The sequence below is a fragment of the Grammomys surdaster genome, unplaced genomic scaffold (genome assembly GCF_004785775.1).
Source record: "Grammomys surdaster isolate TR1022 unplaced genomic scaffold, NIH_TR_1.0 235, whole genome shotgun sequence".
In the NCBI taxonomy this organism is placed as follows: domain Eukaryota; kingdom Metazoa; phylum Chordata; class Mammalia; order Rodentia; family Muridae; genus Grammomys; species Grammomys surdaster.
Genome location: NW_021604680.1, coordinates 2,437,684 through 2,459,953, shown reverse-complemented (window position 1 = coordinate 2,459,953; position 22,270 = coordinate 2,437,684). Strand labels below are relative to the sequence as shown.

The 22,270-nt window shown below is 44.0% G+C and overlaps 1 protein-coding gene across 2 annotated transcripts in view; it reads left to right on the top strand.

Moving 5' to 3' along the window:
* The window catches only part of Trit1 (tRNA isopentenyltransferase 1), a 45,070-nt gene extending 23,617 nt beyond the window's left edge, over window positions 1-21,453 (top strand). The window contains exons 2-11 of one of the 2 annotated variants that reach the window (XM_028773836.1): window positions 5,180-5,320; window positions 9,772-9,870; window positions 10,585-10,730; window positions 12,938-13,080; window positions 14,633-14,744; window positions 15,099-15,211; window positions 15,419-15,496; window positions 18,213-18,322; window positions 18,631-18,748; window positions 20,621-21,453. In XM_028773836.1, the coding sequence (XP_028629669.1) occupies window positions 5,180-5,320; window positions 9,772-9,870; window positions 10,585-10,730; window positions 12,938-13,080; window positions 14,633-14,744; window positions 15,099-15,211; window positions 15,419-15,496; window positions 18,213-18,322; window positions 18,631-18,748; window positions 20,621-20,790 (1,230 nt within the window). In that variant the 3' untranslated portion in view covers window positions 20,791-21,453. The remainder of the gene's footprint in view (window positions 1-5,179; window positions 5,321-9,771; window positions 9,871-10,584; window positions 10,731-12,937; window positions 13,081-14,632; window positions 14,745-15,098; window positions 15,212-15,418; window positions 15,497-18,212; window positions 18,323-18,630; window positions 18,749-20,620) is intronic. The other variant, XM_028773837.1, reaches the window with a different exon arrangement.
* The last annotated feature ends 817 nt before the right edge of the window (window positions 21,454-22,270 follow it).

The window sequence follows — 22,270 nt, the reverse complement described above, 5'->3', positions numbered from 1 at the left end:
AGGCAGGAGATGTCTGGACATGAGTCTAGAGAGACAGCAGCCAGCAGAGTTGTAACTGAAAGAGCTGAGGCTTGGACAAGTAGAGTTTGCCCTTACCTTGCCCTTTGTAGGTCTCAGGCCCCAAACTGAAATCCAGGGAATTTGTGTTTCTAGTTCCCAGAGCAGGGAGAGGAAGGAAGGACTGTTATACCTCAGAGATCAGCCATTGGCAGGCCACAGAATGTCAGACCACAGCTGCCCCTGTACCTGTCTCGGTCAGCTCCTGCATGACCTAGTGTTGCCTGTAGGTTTTCTGTCAGCCTACACAGGATGAGGTCATAAGTCCAGTGAGAGAACGCTGACCTCGCAGTGAATCACAGTGTGGCCTGCATGTGCTTCACTTTGATACAGGGATACCAAGGAAAGTAGGCTAGAGCGTGGACCACCCAGCTTCATGGTCTGGGAGGCAGTGGACTAAGAGCCTGTGCAGGCTCTGGTGGTGATTCAGCTTCTCTGTGGAGGTCATAAAACTCAGGCATAGGAGAGCTGCTGCTGCCTCATCCTGGCTCTCAGGGTCAGGCCAGAAGCCGGGACCTTTTGTTGTTGTTTGCTGTTTCTTTCCTTGCCCTCCTCCTCCTTATTTCATTTAATTTTTGAGACAGGATCTCATGATGTAATTTTGGCTGGCCTGGGACTCGTGCATAGACCAGGCTGGCCTTAAATTCACAGAGGTCTGCTTACCACTACTGGGTTTAAAGGCATATCCCACCACATCTGGTTCATTTTTGTGTTTTGAGACAGGGTCTTTCTATGTAGCCAAGGCTGACCTAAACTTGTGATCTTTATTCTTCTACTTCTTAAGTGCTACAGATTAAACTTCTTAAGATTACAAATGTACACCGAATGCCTGGCCTCAGATATTTCTCACTACTTTTTTTTGTTTGTTTGTTTTTGTTTTTGTTTTTCGAGACAGGGTTTCTCTGTGTAGCCCTGGCTGTCCTGGAACTCACTCTGTAGACCAGGCTGGCCTCAACTCAGAAATCCACCTGTCTCTGCCTCCCAAGTGCTGGGATTAAAGGCGTGCGCCACCACCGCCCGGCTTTCTCACTACTTATTATGAGAACTTTTCCCATGGAGATTTTATGTAAAAGACTTCAGCTTTTGTTATCAGTACTTTCTTCCACTTGGCACATAGACAGTACCAAGAAGAACAAGGCAGGTGTCCGAGACAAACTGTCCAGCAGCTGTCTGGTCTTGTGTTTGGTGCTGACATCACTGTCATTTCCTAAGAATTTGGGGCTGCTGCTGTATAGGCTGAGGAACACTCACAGAAGTGTTCTTTGTGGTCAGGTCTGAGCTGTGGAAGAGCCAAGAGACTGGGCGATCGATGCCTTTGGATGTGAAAGCCTTTGGGGCCTGGCAGATACAGGCAGATACAGGCAGATACAGGCAGATACAGTCCTTGTAGTAAAGAGAGGATGCTCTCCAGGTTTCCCTTATTGCAGTCTTCAGTCTGCAGCTGGACCTGCGTGTGGAGCTGCAGTGTTGAGTGGAGAAAAGGCCATTTGACCTCAGCCTTCTTTATTGCTTAGAAGCAATGGTAGAGCTTCAGGTAGAGATGTTTCAAGGACTCCCCTCCCCCGTGTCACTTCCACTGAATTACTGTCCAGAGTCTGAGTGACAGGTACTGTCCAAAAGGACTTGGTTGAGAAGTGAGGAGGAGAGTCTGTGGAGAGGTGGATAGCTGGTTAGACATTGGGTGAAGGGTTGTGTGGTGGGTTCATCAGTAGCCTAGCTGTTATTTTGCTGATTAAGTTGGTTATCAAATCTGTTGTTCAGATGGAAGATTCCATGATGTGGTTGGTCAAGGGATAGACTGCTGCGGATGTGTCTCTCTGAGACACTTCCTTTGTTCTCCCCTTGCACACACACTGGATGATAGTGGACCTGATAGCTCTGTTTCAAACCAACAGTAACTGCAGTAGCAGCAGAAGGAGGGTCGGTAAGGTCAGCTTAGAGGCCATGGTGGTGTCAGTGATGTCCGCTGGGACAGCAGAGCCAGCCCAGAGCCTGAGCGCTACCCCTGCTCTAGAGTGTAAACACTGTTTTAAATTTCTAAACAGGAGTGTCCCAAAGTTTCTCATTCTTTACATTCTTGTCAGCATTTGTTTTCTGTGCTCTTTTGTTTCTGGTGGTGCTAATAATCCAAACTAGGATACCTCTCACTTGATAGGCCAGTGACCTACCCCTAAGTCACACTCCCAGCCTTAGCTGAGACCTAAAGAAACAAATAATAAGCTGGGCATGGTGGCACAGATCAGAAGTCTCAGTGTTTGGAAGGCAGAGAGGCAGGTGTCTCTGAGTTTAAGGTCAGCATGGTCTACATAGCAAGTTCCAGGCCGCCCAGGGCTACATCTCTTGCTCAGATTTTAATTTATTATGAGATAAAAAGTTTAATGCAGCCTAAGCTGGCTGAGAACTCTCTTATATATCCAGGATGACCTTGAAAATCTGACCCTCCTGCCTCCACCTCTAGAGTGTCGAGATTACAACAAGCATGAGGTACCATACCTCTCTACCTAGGTGCTGTCGTGGTCAAACCAGGACTTTGTGCGCGTTAGGCAAATACTACATCCATAATCCTAGTTAAGATATATATGTATGTAAATATATTTAGTATGGGGGTTGGTGCACAGACCATGGCTTTCATGTGGAAGTCAGAGGACAACTTGTAGGATGGGTCCCAAGGATCAAAGACTTGACTGTTAACAGTCTTGGTGGCAAGTGCCATTATCCACTAAGCTTCCTGTTCTCCACCTCTACTCTCCTATCTAAAACTGTTCACACACACACAGAGAGACAGACAGACAGACAGAGAGGTCTTTCATCTAGCTTTAGTTTGAAAACCAACAGTGTTGCAGGTCTTCATTATCATTCTCATAGTTACACAATGATGTTTAGGTTGATCGCAACCACGTAGGACTTGGTATAGAACATTGTACCATGTGGTTATATGATCCAGTGACACTGTAGCAAACTTAGTCTATAGAAGTATACTCTGGGGCTGGAGAGATGGCTCAGTGGTTAAGGGCACTGACTGCTCTTCCAGAGGTCCTGAGTTCAATTCCCAGCAACCACATGGTGGCTCACAACCATCTCTAATGGGATCAGATGCTCTCTTCTGGTGTGTCTGAAATAAATAAAATAAATATATATAAAAAAAAAAGAAGTATACTCTGAAATCCACATTAAGAAGCCACCTGACTCAGATCTCAAGTGACATGTGTCCTTATTTCATGCCTTTTTGTGGTTTTGGTTCTTTTGAGACAGAAGCTCTCCATACAGTGCAAGCTGGCCTTGAACTTGTGGTCCTCAGCCTCTCCAATGCTGGGATTACAAATGAGTGTATCATGTTCAGCTCACCCATATTTTTATGTCCTGTCCCAATTAATCTGATGCTATAGGAGGCAAATGATAACCTTACTATTATAACTCATTTGTAATTGATTTTTCAATTTTTATATAAATTATAGTCTCTAACTCCATCAATACAAGTTAAATTGTCAATATTTCATTTTTCCAGATATTCCTGGCATTTGTATGTACTGTAAACCACATAGTAAGCAGTTCTGTGTGTACTAGTTTGGGGCTACCTTCTGTCAGAATTACACTTAAACATGTTTGCTTTTTCTGTTTTGTTTTCAAGGTGTGCTTCCTTGTCTTGAAAGACAATGGCTGTCCTTGAATTTGTCTGTAGACCAGGCTTGCCTGGAACTCAGAGGGTCTGCCTGCCTCTGCCTCCAGAGTGCACCGCCATACCTGGCTATACTTGCTTCTTTAAACTTGCTGGGATTTTTGTTTTTTCTTTTTTTCCTTCCTTTCTTCCTTCCTTCCTTCCTTCCTTCCTTCCTTCCTTCCTTTCTTTTTTTCCATGTTATGGGCCTTTAGAACAGTGGTACTCAGTCAGCAGATCACCATCCCTTTGATGTGTGGGGGAGATTGAAGGGGTCTCCTAAGACCATCTGTATATTATACTTACATATTAAAGGGACGTAGCATTAGAAAGAACCACTGCCCTAGAAAATATTTCTAAAGGCAGATCCAGGATGAAAGTTTACTTTGAGTATTTGAAAGAAAAATGGTGTAATACAGAACCACCATGCTTACATTTTATATGGATTAAATCATTTAGCCCTCACAACCCTCCGAGTTAGAATTTATTACCTCCACTATACTTATGGGGGATTGGGTTCAGGGGAATAAGAGCCAGGAAGTGACAAAACCAGGAAGTGGCAGAGCCAGGAGTTACCTGAGGAAGTGTGACGCCAGGGCTCTTCATTGTAACCATAGCACTGTCCTCTCCTTACTTGACACTAGTGTACGTAAAAGGAAATGTGAGATAGAAAATGCCTTTAACATCCTTGGGGCTCTGTGGAGCTTGCTATTTGTTGGTTCAGTCTTCCTTACAGAATCAGTGATTACAGAGAGAACATTTCATCCCCAACATTTATCCCTGTTCCCAAACTAGTATTTTCAAATCTGGTCTGAGTGAGACCTTCCGTTCAGACAAGAGCTTCTGACCTTTTAGTAAAATTGGCAGATCAGGAGCTGACAGGCAGCATATTGCCTGTAAGTGTCTAGACTTTTAAGTGCTGACCTGAGCAGTCCTGGGCAGATCACGATGTCGCTAGTAGAGCAGGGCAGCAGTGAGGATCTGCGTGTTATATGTGTGTCTTCATGGAGTTACCACTTCTCTTCATAAAATGGAACCAATCTGATAGGAATCCTAAAACCTTAGAGCCCCTTAAGTCCAAGAACTACTGAGCCTTTTGGAGCACAGTTATGAACCATGCAAAAATGTTCCTTTCTGGAAACTGTGGTGAGCAGAATAAGAAGCTGTTTTTAAATGCCTAGAAAAGTCTTTGAGACTTGTAGAGTTCCTTCATCCTGGCAGGGATTCACATACCTCTTTAATCTCTTAAGTCAGGCCACAGCTACAGTGTGGCAAGCAAGCCAGTGCTCTGTTTTCTTCTTTCTCTGATTTAGCTTTTGTGCCTCTGGCTATGCTTCCAGACAAAAGCTAGACCTGTTGCTTGGGGTCAGCAAATATTTGGCTGGAGGGGGAACTAGATGGTCACTTCTGCTCATCAAGTGTGTTTTCTGTGGAGGCTGATGACTCTCACTCGTATTCTTCTCATAGGTCTATGAAGGGCTCGACATCATCACCAACAAGGTCTCTGCCCAGGAGCAGAAGATGTGCCAGCACCACATGATGAGCTTTGTGGATCCCCTTGTGACCAGCTACACCGTGGTGGACTTTAGGAACAGAGCCACTGCCCTGATATCCTTAAGGAAACTTAGCACCCAGATCTGGAGGGTTTCTGGTGGTGGTTTGTTTTCTCAGCAAGGGGGCTTCCTCCCGGTAGGTACCTTCCTCAGGACTCATTAGTGAGGCTCTTGGGCTCCACTCCAGATCTACCGAGTTAGCGGCTATACTGTAGCAAGAGATCTGTGTGCTTCTTTCTTTTTAAATTTTTTTATATTTTTATTGTATGTGTGTACATGTGTGTGTCATGTCTGTATGTGGAGGTCAGTCAGAATACAACTTTCTTTCTCTCTCTTTTTTTTTTTTTTTTTTTTTTTTTTTTTTTGGTTTTTCAAGACAGGGTTTCTCTGTATAGCCCGGGCTGTCCTGGAACTCACTCTGTAGACCAGGCTGGCCTCGAACTCAGAAATCCGCCTGCCTCTGCCTCCCAAGTGCTGGTGGCGTGCACCACCACCGCCCAGTGGAATACAACTTTCAGGAATCAGATCTCACTTCTTACTTTGTTGAGGCAAGGTCCTTTTTGTTGTTTCTGCCATCCTGTGTATTGCAGGCATTCTGACCCATGATGAGGTGCTAAGTGATTTTCTTGTTTCTGTCTCCTGTTGGTATGGATGCTGGGATTACAGATGTCTGCACCATATCCAACCATTTATTTATTTACTTATTTTAATTTTTATTTCATGTGCATTGATGTTTTGCCTGCATGAATGTTTTATGAGAATGTCAAATTCTCTGGAACTAGAGTTACAGACAGTTGTGAGCTGACATGTGGGTGCTGGGGGTCCTCTGGAAAAGAAGCCAATGCTCTTAACTGCTGAACCATCTCTCTAGCCCTCCACATCTGGCTTTGTATGTGGTCCCCTGGGGTCTAAATTTAGATCATCAGGCTTGCTAGGTAAGCTCTTTTACCCATTGGGTCATGTCACCATCCTATATGTTAGGGACATTTGGGAAAAATATTTTATAGCAGGATACTGATTTAGAAGTAGAAAATCTATGCTTTAAGTCTGAAATTACCTCTTTTGATCATGTTGTTTTTACCAGGTAAAGCACTGCTCCTAGAACAGAGGGAGCTTCAGTCGTTTGCTCTGTGGAGTGGGAAGATGAGATTATACATGTATAATGATGATGAAGCCACTGAAAACCTCAAAGGAATTGTTGAGTAGGAAAGGATTGGGGAAAATAGTTCTGATAAATTAAGACATTTTTGAGAATAAAGGAACTTGGTGAGGGGATTTACACCTATAATTTTAGCTCTAGGGGAAGCTGAGGCAGGAGGATTATGCTTGCATTACCAGTCTGGGATATATGGTGAGAAAACCATAACTACTGGAGGATGTAGTCCAGTGTCAGAGCACTTGACCAATGTGAGTAAAGGAGGTCCTAGGTTCAATCCCTAGTAATAGAAAACAATCCTGAACCATTAAGTAGAGGGTACATTGGCAATAACAGTTATAACATAGGTAAATTTGTACCACAGGGGCCAGTGAGAAGGTTCAGTGGGTAAAAACACTTGCCATGTAAACCTGAGGGCCCAAGTTTGATCACCAGATCCTAGAGTAAAAAAGGAAAAAAATTGATTCCCAAAAGTGTGTGTGAGTATGTGTGTGTGTGTGTGTGCATGCGCGCGCGCATGCACCCATTCGAGTGCACGCAAAGTAGGAAACTCTGTGTTTAAATAGATGTATATATTTATCTTATGTATTTCAGAATGGTAAAGAATGAATGGAAGTCCTGGGTAGTGGTGCATACCTTTTATATTAGCACTTGAGGAGGAAGAGACAGGCAGATTGCTCTGAATTTAAGGTCAGCCTTGTCTACATAGCAAGTTCCAGGACCACCAGGGCCACACAAAGAAACCCTGTTTCTGAACAACCAAAATAAAAAAAAAAGAGAGAGAGAGAAAGAGAGAAGAGGAAGAGGAAAAGGAAGAGGAGGAAGAAGAGAAGGAAGAGGAGGAGGAGGAGGGAGGGAGGGGGAGGGGGGAGAAAAAGAAAGAAAGATAATTGATTTTCCTCCCGTAAGGGTACATGTCAGTCCTGCAGATCCAGGTGGAGTGCTTGCTCAGCATGCACGAGGCCCCGAGTGTGATCCGCAGCACTGTATAAACTAGGTGTGGTGGTGCGCTCCTGGAATCCCAGCACTTGGGAGGCAGAAACAAGATCAGAAGTTCAAGGTCACGGCAGCATAAGAAGTTCTAGGCAAGCCTACAGGAGAAAACTTGTCTGGAAAAAGAACATAAAAGGTTTGTCAAACCAGAACTAGGGCATGTGCCCTAGGGCACTCCTGTTCAGGCAGTTTGACCTAGGTATGCATTGAAATTTTGCCCTTAATAGCAATAAACACCCAAATTCTTACTCTCAAAGAGTGTACAAAATTTGCTTTACTCATAGAGGTTCTTTAGTTGTAGCCACATGCATCAATCAGCATGGAAGCATTTTATAAACAACATAAATGTTGAGAATTACAAGATACATGGGTGGCTTTGCCACAGTTGTAACTACAAGTTAAGAAGCAGTTTTGTGCTTGGTGTGATGGTGCACACCTGCAGTCCCAGCCCCTAGGAGTGGAAGAAGGCCATTTGCTACACAGCAATTTGAACCCAGCTTTGAACAAATAAGACAGATAGAAGCTTGGGGGAAAAAGTTTCTAACATAGGGAACAAGTGACTAATGTTCTTAGTAAATGAAGGCCTCTCCTGTGAATATGAAGATACTTACTGGCTGGTATGTAATTCACATAGGAGAAAGCACAGGTGATAAGCATGGAAAAGGTTTGCCCTCCTTACTAATCATGGACATGCAAATCCAGACAAGGAGATAGTGGTTTTGCCTATCAAATGGGTAGATTAAAATGAAGATAATAATTTCAAGTCTGCCTACTTTGTAGGGCTGTTGTATCAGATGAGATGGTATATATATGAAACCCATTTCACATTGACAGCTATCACCAAAAATGAGGTCTTACTCTGAGATATACAGATTGTTCATAAAGAATGACATGGCGTGGAGAGGGCTGGATGTTTTCCAAGCACAGAAGCAGCAGAGGGCGACTTCACCAGACTAGCTCGAGGCTAGATTTGGAGTTTGGTTAAGAGCATAGAAGTCACAGTGTCAAACTGAAAGTATTCCGGTGAGTTCCAGTATCCTACCTAGTGCATTAAGATGGAGAGTTCAAGGCTAGCCCATACTTGTGTTGGAAGGCTGAGTGGCAAGTACCTTTACCTACTGAGCCATCTTGCTAGCCCCTGTCTGTTTTTTTAAGATAAAGTCTGTATAGTCCTGGCTGGTCATATATTTGCTATGTAGCACAGGGTGGCCATGAACTGATAGAATTCTTCTGCCTCAGTATCTTGAGTACTGAGATAATAAGCTGTTATGCCTGGTGCCAGCCCTCTGATCTTTTGTTGGTAGTATTGTCCTTCCTTTTCTGCCAGTTAGAAGGATTCTGGTGGAAACCCTCATATAGTTCTACATTGCAGGCTGGCTGGCAGGAAGAAGGAGCAAGTAAATGATTAACTGCGTGTTGAAAGTCAGCTTTCTTTTTAAACAAGCAGAGCCCTAGTAAAAGCAAGTAATTATCTGCTCAACAGACATTCTAAAGAGAATCAATCCCAAGAAGCAGAAATATGTGGCTGCAGTAAATTGAGTACTTCCTGGTTTTCAGGCATTACAGTAGAGGCTTTATACACAGTTAGAGTTAATGTTCCTAAACACTGGAATTTTATAGATGAGAAAACGGAAGCTCAGGTACCTTGAGTAACTTGCCATGAGAATTGAAGTCTGGTGAGGTCTCAAGTGGCTGAACTGAGCACTACAACTCAATAGTGACAGACTCTGACTCACAGCTGTGGCGTGGGAGAACTAGCCTGTGTCTTATCTCAGAAAACCAAGTCACACACTGTGTTACCTTGGTGAGCATCCTCGGGAACAGCAAGACCTAGACATTTCTAGAACCAGGAGTCATCATGCATTTGTGTCTGGTTTTCTTTTCTTTTTTTCTTGTTTCTGTTTTTAAATTTAAAAATTATGTGTGTAAATGTTTTGCCTACATACATGTCTGTGCACCATACCATCCATGTGCATGCCTGGTACTAGTACAGGTCAGACAAGGGTATTGGATCCCTTAGAGCTAGAGTTTCACATGGTTGTAAGCTGCCATGTAGTATTAAGAATTGAACCTGGGTCCTTTGCAAGAACAGCAAGCACTCTTAACCACTGAGACATCTCTCCAGCCCCTCTGTCAGCCTGCCTGCCTGCCTTCCTTGTTTTCCATTTTTGATGTGTGTGTGGGAGTGTATACTTGTTAGTCTTTGTGCATGTATGTGCATGTGCATGTAAGCATAAGTGGGTGGAAGCCTGAGGTATGCATACACATGCTGGCCTGTGTGATTTCCTGTTAATACTCTTATTCCCACATGAGTCAGTATTCACTTATTGATATTAAATAACTTTCTTAATATTTACATTGAAGATATCTTTGCTCGAGACAAAATTCCCATTGTAGTGGGAGGAACCAATTATTACATTGAGTCTCTGCTCTGGAAAGTTCTTGTTACTACCAAGGTAAGTCTAGTTCACTCATAACTCACTAAAGAATCGGCTTCACTTTTTTTTTTCATGCCAAATAATTTTAGTGGGAGGAAGGTTGACTCTTAACTGTTTCTTATAGTCAGCAGCTGTAATTTTCCTACTTAATATTCTGAACAAATGCCACCTCCATATGTGAAGTATACTCCTCCAAGCTGGCCTAAGGGTAGGGGTTGTGTATGGGAAAAAGGCTCTGTGGATTAATTAAGCATCCCTGTAAATTAGCAGTACATCTGTCTGACTCAGCATTTCCTGGCTGCCAGCGCCGAATTGTATATGTCAGAGATGTCCAGCACTGACCTTTCCTGTGGAGGTGCTACTGTATAGGACAAGACTTAGCAAATGACAGCGTGCAGGCAGTTCTGGTCCACTCTTTGGTCATCCTTAGGGAGTGTGCACTATATTGCTGAACATGTAAAATAGATGTGGTAGCCCAGTTAAACAAGCAGAGTAGCCAAGTACTTCCCTAAGAGGCAAGCGTTCTTACTCTTTGTTTATTGTGGCCTTACAGTACTTACCACAGCATATTGGAAATTTTGGTTTATGATCTGTTTCTCACTGTACGATATGATCTTCAGATCCATCTCTGTTCTTTATTTCTAAGGTTTATTAACTAGATGTCTGGCCCACTTATAGTCTCAGTGTTTATTGAATGTTGGATTAAATTTATTCTAAACGTTCATGTACTAGCCCCAGGAGATGGGCACCAGGCAAGCGGATGATCGGAAAGCAGAGCTTGAGAAGGAAGATGGTCATGAACTCCATAAACGGCTAAGCCAGGTGGACCCAGAAATGGCCGCCAAGCTACACCCACATGACAAACGCAAAGTGGCCAGGTAAGAAAGCCTGGGTCCATTGCCCCAGAGTCCCTTTATAGAGCTTGGAGACAGTAAAGTGTCTAACCCGTGTGATAGAGGGGCTTGGTAATAGTGGAAGTGGATTCGTTGTTCTAGTTCAGTGGACTTGGAGGCCCTGAGTTACTGCCACAGTCCAACTCCCTCAGTAAACAGTTGCACTCTGCTTTCTTGTTACATTTTAAAGGTGTGGTGCTATATTGTTTTTCCCCAGGGCCTATGTAATCTTGCTTCATTTTCTATTTGATCTTTGCTTGTATAACAGTCTTCATATAAAATTTTTCTGGCATGTAATTCTTTTACATTGTGACTTGAGTTTCATAATTTGATTGTGCAATGCTGGGTTGTGCCCCAGTAGCTTTCCCAGTGGGAGGTGGTGTTTATAAGCTGTCTTATAAGTCAGTTCACTTTTGCACATGGAAAAAGAAGAAGAGTAGTGAATAAACTCCTCACATGCTTTCTTAGAGTGTTTTGGAATTGAAACTTCATATGTTGCTTTCTTTTTCTGCAGCATTGGAAGTGTGGCTCCTGTGTCTGGCACAGGAGACTATCTAAGGAAGGATTTACTGGGTGCTAGCTACACACATCATTTGCTATGGTAACATTAGTGTTGGGGGCTTAGAAAGTCTTCTACTCAAAAGATTTTTTAATACCAGTGTTTCTTCATACTTTTCCATTATTCTGCCTTAGTAGAGCCATTTAAGAATGCCCCTACCCCACTGTGCCCTCTTCCAGTGAAATTTTACATTAAAGGAGAAAGTTTTTTCTGCACAGAGGTTTCCTTGGAGGGCCACATTCTAACCATTTTTCTCCTCATGAAGGTATTATCTTACTGATGAGAACGCTATTCTAGGGACATGCTGTTTGTACTCAGTAGGCATACTTTTATTTTCCTGTTGTTGAGTAAAGATCTCATGTCGTCCGGACTGCTTTAGCTGGGGGTGGCCTTGAATTCCTAGTCTTCTCTTATCTCTATCAACAGTGCTTAGAATCTGGCATTTGTTTCCATGCCTAACTCCACACATTCTATTTCAACTCAAACCTTTCCTTTTTTTTTTTTTTTAAAAAAGCCCAGGAATATTGTGAACATTCCATTTACACTTCTGCGTGCTGTGATTTTTAGAGTCTGTCTTTAGTTTTCTCTCCTTTCCTGCTCAGATCTTTCTGTTTTTCTCTTTGGTTTTTCAAGGCAGGGTTTCTCTGGCTGTCCTGGAACTTACTCTGTAAACCAGGCCTATCAGAGAACCACCTGCCTCTGCCTCCTGAGTGCTGGAATTAAAGGCGTGCACCACCACCACCTGGTTCAGATTTTTTTTTTTTAAAGCCTCTTGAGAACTGTGCCTCAAAAAGAATCACTGAGTTCCAAGCAAGAACTCTAGTGTCTCCTGTAGGAAAAATGGGGAACTTTTATCATCACTCTTTTGGGTGGAGTCTGTATTCTTCCCATAAGTAGGTGAGGTACTGTTAGGGTTTTTTCTTATAGATGTTCTCTGAGTGACCATGGTTATTGAACAGCAAGGGTTTTCCCACTGGTGTTGGGGTTTCAGGAAACAAAAGTAGGTCAGGAAGGGAAAGATTGCTTTCCAGCTTTTCCAGTTGCAGCCATCCAAGTGGGACAGTGTGGCTGGCTTTGGGAGCTCAGTTACCTGGTGCAACAGACTGCACACAGATGTGGACAGCAGCTTATGAATGAGTGTGTGGGCTCTGTCTTTGATGGTCTTTGTTCCAGGAGAGTGTACTGGATTAGCCAGAAGTGTTCTTGATTAATTCTAGACATATTTAAAAAGAAAGTGGATGAGCTGGATGTACAGCATGCTTTGGCACTGTGGGAAAGGCGCTCCAGCGAGCCCAGACTTGTTGGCTTGTACAAAGTGTCCCAAACAAGCATGTACTGCTCACTTGAAAGTGAGTCTCCTTCTGTTTGTACAGAAGAAACCTGTTATTTCTGAACCCATTTAACTAATTCTAGAATGTGTTTTTAAAAGAACAGTGTTATTTCTCACCCAGAGTTTAGGTGCCTTTCTGAATAGCTCTGGGATTAGAGTAAAGCCAGAGCTTCTTGCTTTGGGAATTTATTCATGAAGTTGAAAAATGAGGCTTTCTGCGAGACAGTCTTTCTCTTTATTCCAGTTGAGAATGAATATTCCTAATGGGTTCCCCACCCCACCCCCCTTTTTTAAACAACTTAGGAGCTTGCAAGTGTTTGAAGAAACAGGAATCTCTCACAGTGAATTCCTTCATCGTCAACACGCAGAGGAAGGCGGTGGTCCTCTCGGAGGCCCTCTCAAGTTCCCTAACCCATGCATCCTCTGGCTTCATGCTGACCAGGCAGGTAAATGCTTTGGTCTAGAGTCCATCTGAGGCAAAATAAAGAATACTAGGATATTGTGTGTCAAGCGCTTTGAACCACTGGTGACTGATGGTGAACACTAGTGTAAGCTACTAAGTTTATTGTGTCAGCACCATGCCTTGCCTTAGGCCTCGTGCTGCTGTTCCCTTAGGTGTTTCTGGAAAGCAGGAAAGAAGAGTACTGGTTGTCAGATACCAGAGTAGGGTAGGAAGAGACGTGCAGAATGAAGAGAGACTGCTGCTGAGAAGGCTGAAAAGTCAGAGTGAAGGAAGGTTTCCTATGCCCTCTTCTGGAATGTCTGAAGACAGCTACAGTGTACTCATATAAATAAAATAAATAAATCTTTAAAAAAAAAATGGTTGTGAGCCACCATGTGGGAGTTGAACTCAGGACCTCTGGAAAAGCAGTCAGTACTCTTAACCGCTGAGCCATCTCTCCAGCCTACTCTGTGAGTTCTTAAGGCCAATTAGTTTACCATTATGTATTCCAACTCTTCAGTAAAATAGAAATGATTATAATAGTATGTATCTCATAGTACTGATTGAGAATTCAATAAACTGATATTAAACAAAGCTGTGGGATTGGGAGTATGGCTCAGTAGTAAAACACTTGTTTGATATTCACAAGACCCTGTGTTCAGTTCCCAGCAGAGTGCTCATAGTGAGCTTCATGCAAACAGTAAAACACTGGTTTACTGATCAGTCCTTGGTAAACAAATCTTAGCAAGGTAAGAGAAAGAGCTGTGGTCGTTAGAGGCCAAGAGGCAGCAACAGTAAACAGATAGGGCAGACAGTCCTAAATGTGAGGAGAGTTTGTCCTAAGTCATTCTCAGTTATAAGTTTATGGAAGACTGTAACTTTTCCGTAATAAAATGTTTTTACAGTCTAACCTTACACCACAGTTCAGTACAAACTACAGTGTTGCTTCATGCCAGTGCTGTGTCTGGCTGCTACACCTACATGATGCTGATCTCCCACTCAGCTGGGTAGTTGACGCTGCACCAGGAGGTCACCTGGGGATTCTGATGAAAATCACACAAATTTAGAGTAAAAAAAAGAATATGACAAAAGTTAGGAAAAGTCAACCACTGGACATAGTGACACACCCTTTAGTCTCAGGACTCGGGAGGCAGAGGAAGGTGAGACTCTGTGAGTTCCAGGCCAGCCTTGTCTACAGAGTAAGACACTGTCTCAGAAAACCAAAGAGAAAAAGAAAAGTCAACTAGGGAATCCTTGGCCACTTGTAAAAGCATGGGTGTGTAGTTCACAGTAAAGTGCCTACCCTTGGTTCCAGCTGTCATTATATGCTATTCAAATAATAGGATGGCATGTACTCTGTTATGTTTTGCTGTCCACTTACACAGTCCAAAGGTCAGGTGAATACAATATGAATCTTTATATCAGAGGAATCTTTTCATTCAGATAGAAACCCTTCTGTATGGCAGCCTGGTCAATTCACCGTGTGCATGTGTAGTAGACGCCTGCACGAGCTACTCATTCATGGGCTACTCATTCATGGGCTGTTCTGACTCAAGTTCTAGATGAGCGCTTGGATAAGAGAGTGGGTGACATGCTTGCTGCCGGACTCTTGGAAGAGCTGAGAGATTTTCACAGACGCTATAATCTTAAGAACATTTCAGAAAATAGGTGAGGATTTGGCTGCTGTTCTGATTTACCCTCCTTTGCTTGCGCATGGTTGCAAGACCATAGACAAGACTAGTACTGGCTCTGGATCTACTTACTAGTCCTTGGCCTTGGCATTGGCAAGACCTGTTGAAGGCGGTTATTATACCTGTTGGAGTGGAAGTTGGCTTTTTTTTTTTCCCAGACATTCCCAAGAGTTACTTTTTAAGGAAGTAACCTGGGAGCTGGTGGGGTGGGAAGGGGAACATTTTAGTCAGTAACCACTCAGGACCTCACTGTTCTCACCAGTGACACCCTCCAAGGCCCCTGCTGGCTTCCAGAGGGTGTGGCTCACTGCTGACACTCTCCTGTTCCCAGCCAGGACTATCAACATGGTATCTTCCAGTCAATTGGCTTCAAGGAATTTCACGAGTACCTGACCACTGAGGGGAAATGCACACCAGAGACTAGTAACCAGCTTCTAAAGAAAGGTGTGAATTCTTCTGTGTAACCTAGCCTTGGACATCTTTGGGTGATAGTCTGAGCTGAGGCTAGAAGAGTCTCAGCTAAAAATTGAGGTTGTTATCTGTGAAGTCTAATAGTGGGCTTATTTCTTTTGTTCTTGGGCTGGGAGGGTGCTGACTCCTAACAGAAAGAAGTGCTTACCCAGATGTTGCTGTGTCTGCTGTATCTTCCAGGTATTGAGGCTCTGAAACAAGTAACTAAGAGATATGCCCGGAAACAGAACCGATGGATTAAAAATCGCTTTTTGAGCAGTAAGTCCCACTTTTCTTCTCATCTTCTGGATCCTTTTTGACAGAATGTTGATCTGTCCTAAGAATTTGGCCCCAAGGTCTTTTGCATAGATAATTATTTGGGGGTGTTTTCTAGTGATGTCTCAGAGGGAAAAAGAGAAACAATTTAAGACTCCACTGCAGAGTTTTTCTTCTTCCTTGAACAGATGGTGGTGGCTACAAACAGGATGTAAGAACAGCATAGCATGTGTGAGCAGACTAGGTGTTCAGATCTGATTCTAACTTCAGTTTTGTACCTGAAGAACAGGAAGAAAGCTGCAGGGAACTTTCCTAGTTAAAGTGGGGCTTGGGTCTGGTGATCTTTACTAAAAAGAAAAAAATGAAATGTTTGTCCTTGCTTTATTTCCGTGATCATATACATGGTACTTGAATTGTTTCAAGTGAAACTTTAATTGGACAGAACTATTTGGGCATGGGGGTTCAAGACAGTGTTTCTCTATATAACAGCTCTAGATGTCCTGGAACTTGATGTGTAGACCAGGCTGGCCTTGAATTTACAGGGATCCACCTGTCTCTGCCTCCCAAGTCCTGGGATTAAAGGTATGTACAACCACTTCTAGACTTGGACAGAACTTTTTAAGGGAGAAGGAAGGAAAGTCTCATACTGTGACTTTGGCACAAATTTAGTCCTATACATAGTTGAATTGAGGCTTCAAGGTGAAGGTATTGTTTTTTACAGATAAGAACATGAAGACCTAGTAAAAGTGGAGTAGTTCCTCTTCCCTTCACCCCTGGCTACTAGGCAAGAGAGCCCAAATACAGGCCTAACTCTTAAGAATAGGCTCATGTTTCTTTTTTTCTTTTTCTTTTTTTTTTTTTTTTTTTTTTTTTTTTTTGGTTTTTTGAGACAGGGTTTCTCTGTGTAGCCCTGGCTGTCCTGGAACTCACTCTGTAGACCAGGCTGGCCTCGAACTCAGAAATCTGCCTGCCTCTGCCTCCCAAGTGCTGGGATTAAAGGCGTGCGCCACCACCGCCCGGCTAGGCTCATGTTTCATTTAGCTTATGCCATTGCCTACCTGGCGTTCATATTGGCCCTCAGGTCCCCAGTTGTATGCTTATGAGCTAAATGGAGATAATTTAAGTGTAGTGAAACTCCACTTTTATCTTGTGGAAACTTTTAAATAGACTTTGCTGTCATCTCCAATTTTCTTTTTGCCAGTAGAGTTCTGCTTTCAGTTACAGGTCAGACCAGCTGAAGCCTCTGCCCCTGGTCTTTGGTGCCTTTGACCATATACACCTCGGTGTACGGTGTCACTTCCTTCAGTTTACCCTTTGCCTTCTGTTTTGATAAATAGATGGGTCCTATCTTAGTCTCAGCTGAACTTGATGTTCAGAATCACAGATCTCAAGTACAACTCCCCTTCCCATTTCTGACTGTAAGTCTGAAACAAAAGCTATTTGTAATGATTTAGAACTTCCTCTTGTGGTAAGGCATAGTAACTCCTGTCTCTGAGGCCGGAGGGGTTAATGGCATCTCATCCTGTGCAGGCTCAATCCTGGTGCCAGAGTGAAAGGCACAGCTGCCCTGTAAGTCAGGAGCCACATTTGATTGGCCAGGACTAGTCTGCTGGGATATGGCCTGGCAGAGAGCCAGAGGGACTTCCCCACCCCAGCTTGGCCTTGGACCCAAGCCAGAAATAGCAGCTGGGAGCCGAGAACTTGTTGAAAGGTGCTTAGACAGGGCACAGAAGCCCAACAAAGGACTTAAAGGAGAAAGGGAAATGTAGAGTGGCCTAGAAACAGGTGCAGACCTTGACTAAGGCCAGGTGTGCTGTGGGTGCTGCCTGCACTCTCCTAGTCTCACCTTTCCATGTGGCGGCAGGTGTAGGCCAGTCCAGTCTATGGAGAATCTTATTTGTGGTTGGCACACTCAAAAGGCCAGCACCTGCCAGCCGTTGGCATCCTGATGCCTTTGATATTTTTTGTCTATGGGATAATGCTTCTTGCCTTCAGGTAACTGACTTCACCTAGCTGTCTAGTATGTCTGTGGAATGCAGAGGCTAACTGTGGCTAAAGTATTACAACACAGTTGGCTCAGATGCGTGGTGTCTTTTCCTCCTCTCTCCAGTCTCATGTCCATTCGGAGTATTTACCACAGAGTGGGATTTGAATCATCCTTTATGTATGGTTCTTACAAGAAGGTCTTCAGAAACCTGGCATTGTACTACATGGCTGTAATTCCATTGCTTGGAAGGTAGAGAGGCAGGAGGATCACGGGTCTAAGACCAAACTCAGGTGCTTAGTGAGTTTGAGAATAGCGTGGGCTGGGCCACATGAGTCTCTGACACTCCTCCCCAAAAGCATGGAAGCAGGGTGAGATTCAACTAGATGAGCCCAAGGCTAGTAGAGCAGCTTAGTTCCTCCTATAAAGTACTGTCTTTGTATCATAACGGCCCACATAGTGGTCACCAGGGCTGGTACTCCATTTTGATTTCCTTACGGATCAGAGATTCTGCACCTAAGTCCCTGTTTACATGGTCATGCATATTTACTGCCTATGAGTCAGGCTTGTGGGTCTTTGAGATTGTGGCTCATATTTATAGTAGAATGAATGGCATGGTCAGAGTGTCACTCCTTTGGCCCTGTGTGTTCTGCTTGAGGGTTTTAAGAGTCTTGGAAATAGAATAGACTGGGGCTTAGAGGCCAGGCTCTCACAACTGTTTTTTGTCATCATTAGGACCTGGTCCCAATGTCCCCCCGGTATATGGCTTAGAAGTATCTGATGTTTCCAAGTGGGAGGAGTCTGTTCTGGAACCTGCTCTCAATATAGTACAAAGTTTCATCCAGGTGACTATTAAGGAGGCATGGTCTATGATTGGGTTTGCAGAGTACTTTCTTTTACTGGCACTTTTGCTGCTATTTTGGTGAGCCAAATGTCTTTTCAATGGGATAAAGCAGCAGGGCTGACTGCTGATACATCTCTGGAGCTTGTTTTTGCTTTCACCTTTAGAAGAGTTGTTGCTGAAATTTGTTAACAGCCCACCTGCTCTCTGGAGGATGAAAAAGGAATCTTGGGGAAATCCCATCCTCTTTACCATCAGAGACTTGTCCCCAAATCTCCTTACATTGAATGCCCTTGCCTGTTGCTCTCTTAGGGTCACAAACCAGCTGCCACTCCAGTGAAGATGCCATACAATGAATCTGAGAACAAGAGAAGTTACCACATGTGTGACCTTTGTGACCGCATCATCATTGGGGACCGGGAATGGGCAGGTAGAGTGCAGATGGGGGGTGGTGTGTGTGTGTGTGTATGTGTGTGTGTGTGGGGGGGACACTTTCTAAAACGTAATCTTTAATAGTTGAATGCTGGAATCAGCTTTGTAACAGGACAGACAGATTCCTGAGAACTTTTCCCAGACTAGGGAGTTACCTCTGTACCCTGACATGCAGAAGACCATCGCCCTCCAGATCCAGCTAGAATAGGAGCATCCTACCGAGAGAAGTTTGTTGGCCTTTCCTGTCTAGAACTTAGTTGTGGGACAGTCAGAAATAAAGTCATTAGGCAACTCCTGCAAGCTAGTTGGAGGAGAAGCACAGCTGGGAGGGAGCAGGCATCACGGGGTCTTCTGGCCCAGAGGTTTTTCAGCCCTCTCAAGATAACTTGTTGAACTGGTGAATGGCTCAAACTGTGATGGAAGATGGGAAGAAATGTTGTGAGAGCTAGCCTGAGCTAGTCTGTCCCAGCGCAGGAAGCCTGCTCAGAGTGTGCTTCGCTGGGACTGTCAGAGTAGATGTTTCTCTCCATATCACCCCAAACAATGATTAGGTCTATTAACTGGCCTCTCTGGCAAAATGCACCCCATTGTCAGAGACTGGGACGGCTGTGCGCCTGAGCAGCAGAAGAAGCCCTGATTGTTGTTGGTGTATAATGATGAAAGGGGAAGAGAGAGAGGGCGTCTGATTGCTTTGTAAAGGAAACTTAGTGGTTCGATTTGTCGAATGTCCTTTGGGGGGAGCCTTTGTGAGCTTGGCTGTGTGAGCCTTCTATAGTGCCATCTGTCGAGTCCGTGCTCCCATCCCCTGCTGCCATGGAGAGCAGCCCAGAGCCCAGGTTTTCCTGAAGCTCTAGTTAGAGAATAAAGCTGACTCTTCTTCGCACATAAAGTCTCTCAGCTTCTAAACTCTGCCACACTCACACTTCCAAACCTTTTTTTTTTTTAAATGATGCTTTTAATATGTGTAAAAGAATTTAGCCTAGGCTCAGTAGGTAAAGGAGCTTGTCTCCAAGCCTGGTGACTTGAGTTCAGTGCCTGGAACCAACATGGTAAAGGGAGAACCACATTCCACTTCTACAAGTCTCTCACCTATGTATATACACAAATAAGTAAATAAATAAGTTTAAAAATTAGCCTGGTCACCCCTCTCTTTAGGTGTTCCTAAAGGAGATTTCTTTGCAAAATAGGATAGTAAAAATCAGCCTAGCCGGGCGGTGGTGGCGCACGCCTTTAATCCCAGCACTTGGGAGGCAGAGGCAGGTGGATTTCTGAGTTCGAGGCCAGCCTGGTCTACAGAGTGAGTTCCAGGACAGCCAGGGCTCCACAGAGAAACCCTGTCTCGAAAAACCAAAAAAAAAAAAAAAAAAAAAAAATCAGCCTATATGAAATAGTCAGCAGGTAAAAGTGAGAGGACCAGTGGGTTCATGTAACAAACCTGCCCTGTGGAGCCTTAGCTAGTGTTTAGCACGGGCCTAGAATTGTGTGTGTTGGGAGGTGAAGGCAGGAGACGCCTGAGTTTGAGGTCAGTCTGGGTTACCTAATAAGACCTTGTCTTAAATAGCAATAAATATGTGTCTACTCTGTTATATATTAATAGTTTAAAAGATTGTACACGCCGGGCAGTGGTGGCGCACGCCTTTAATCCCAGCACTTGGGAGGCAGAGGCAGGCGGATTTCTGAGGTCAAGGCCAGCCTGGTCTACAGAGTGAGTTCCAGGACAGCTAAAACTACACAGAGAAACCCTGTCTCGGGAAAAAAAAAAAAAAAAGATTGTACAGTTATGTTTGAATGTTTTTTGTTTGTTTGTTTTGTTTAATTAACTTTAGGAAACCATGATGACTTTGTGTTTATTTGGTTTTTGTTTTCTCAGCACATACAAAATCCAAATCTCACTTGAACCAATTGAAGAAGAGAAGAAAGTTGGACTTAGATGCTGTCAGTGCCATAGGAAGCCAAAGTAATTCCCCAAATTGTGACCAGGAACACAGAGAGGGGGAATCCTCAGGGCAGCAAGATCAAGAGCTGAAGGCCAGTGTTTGAGACATGCCTAGTGGCCTTTGCAGAGATGTGGGGATCAAGTCCAGGAGGGAGGGGAGTGTCGCTCTCCCACGCCTGGACTGAGGAACACTGGGCAGAAGGCCCCACCATCTTCTTTCATTCTGTGGTGTGGTCTGCAGTGGAAACAGCAGGCCTTTCAGCTCCTTGTGTGCCTGTTATGTCTGGTAATGATGTAGTTCAGAGCGGGATTTTTTTTTTCTTTGAACCTTAAAGGTTTTATTTTAGAAAGAGGCACAGATTGCACATTTTCTACTTGAGGATCTTTTTTAGTGGTGAATACCAAGATTCAGTACATCCTTTAAAAGAGAGTTCTTGTCCCTGGCGCTGGCTAAAAATATCTCATTTCCAGATGCTTTTGTAGATGACTGAAGTATTGTAAGGCACAGTCAGGAGTTCTGGACTTGAGAACGGCAGGAAGGAGTAGCCCAGAGAGATGATTAAGCGAGCTGTCCCAGCTCTGTGAATCTACAGAAGAGGGGGTCAGGCTGAGGTGGTTGTGACCTGGATCTTGAAGACTAAAGAAAGAGTCTGAGCCTGTTGAACTGCACCTGTGCATGGTGGTGGTTGTTGCTGTTCATCTAAGGCAGAAATCTATAGATTGTTTTGAAATGTAAATAAAAAGATTTATAAAAGCCCTATAATTTATATATAGTGTGCTACATTGTCAGTTTGATGGCTTTTTTTCAAATTCCACATTTATCATAGATGTAGCTGTATACTGACACTTAGATTCCTCAGAGATCCCAGAGTTCCAGTAGAGAACTCTGTAGGAGGTGGGGACGACCATCTCTGATAGCAGCCAGTGTAGACAGGGGTGCCGAGGGACATGGAAGCTGAAGGGTTCGGTGTAAAAGGGAGGGAAGGAGCCTTTTGAGTCAGGCATGATGGTTCAGGCCTTCAGTCCCAGGTCCCGGGAGCCAGAGGTAGATGGATCTCTAAGTTCAAGGCCAGCCTGGTCTACAGGGGCTCAAAACAGCCAGGGCTACACTGAGAAGCCTGTCTCAAAAACAACAACAAAAAGAGCATCTCTACTGGACTTAATTTTTAGGATTTCAGTCTTGGAAGGCCATATAAGAAGAATCATGTGTTCAAGGCCAGCCTTGATTATATATTGAAACCAAAACAACCCCCACACAACACAAACAAGTTGGATCTGTAAATTACATGTCACACAGACCTGAGACCCAAGTTAGATCCCCAGAACCCACAGAAAAGCCCCGGCCTGGTGGCAGCCTGCTGCTGTTCCTACTGATGATAACACCACTGCACACCACAAGCATCCTGTCATCTGATGTCTGGAGTTTGAGTTACAGATGGTTGTGAAGTGCTGTGTGGTGCTGGGAATCAAACCCAGGTCCTCTAGAAGAGCATCAAGTGCTCTTAACCAGTGAGCCATCTCTAGCTGCACAAAATATCTACTGGAGAGACAGAAACAGGATTATCTCGTGCCTAGACTCTGTCT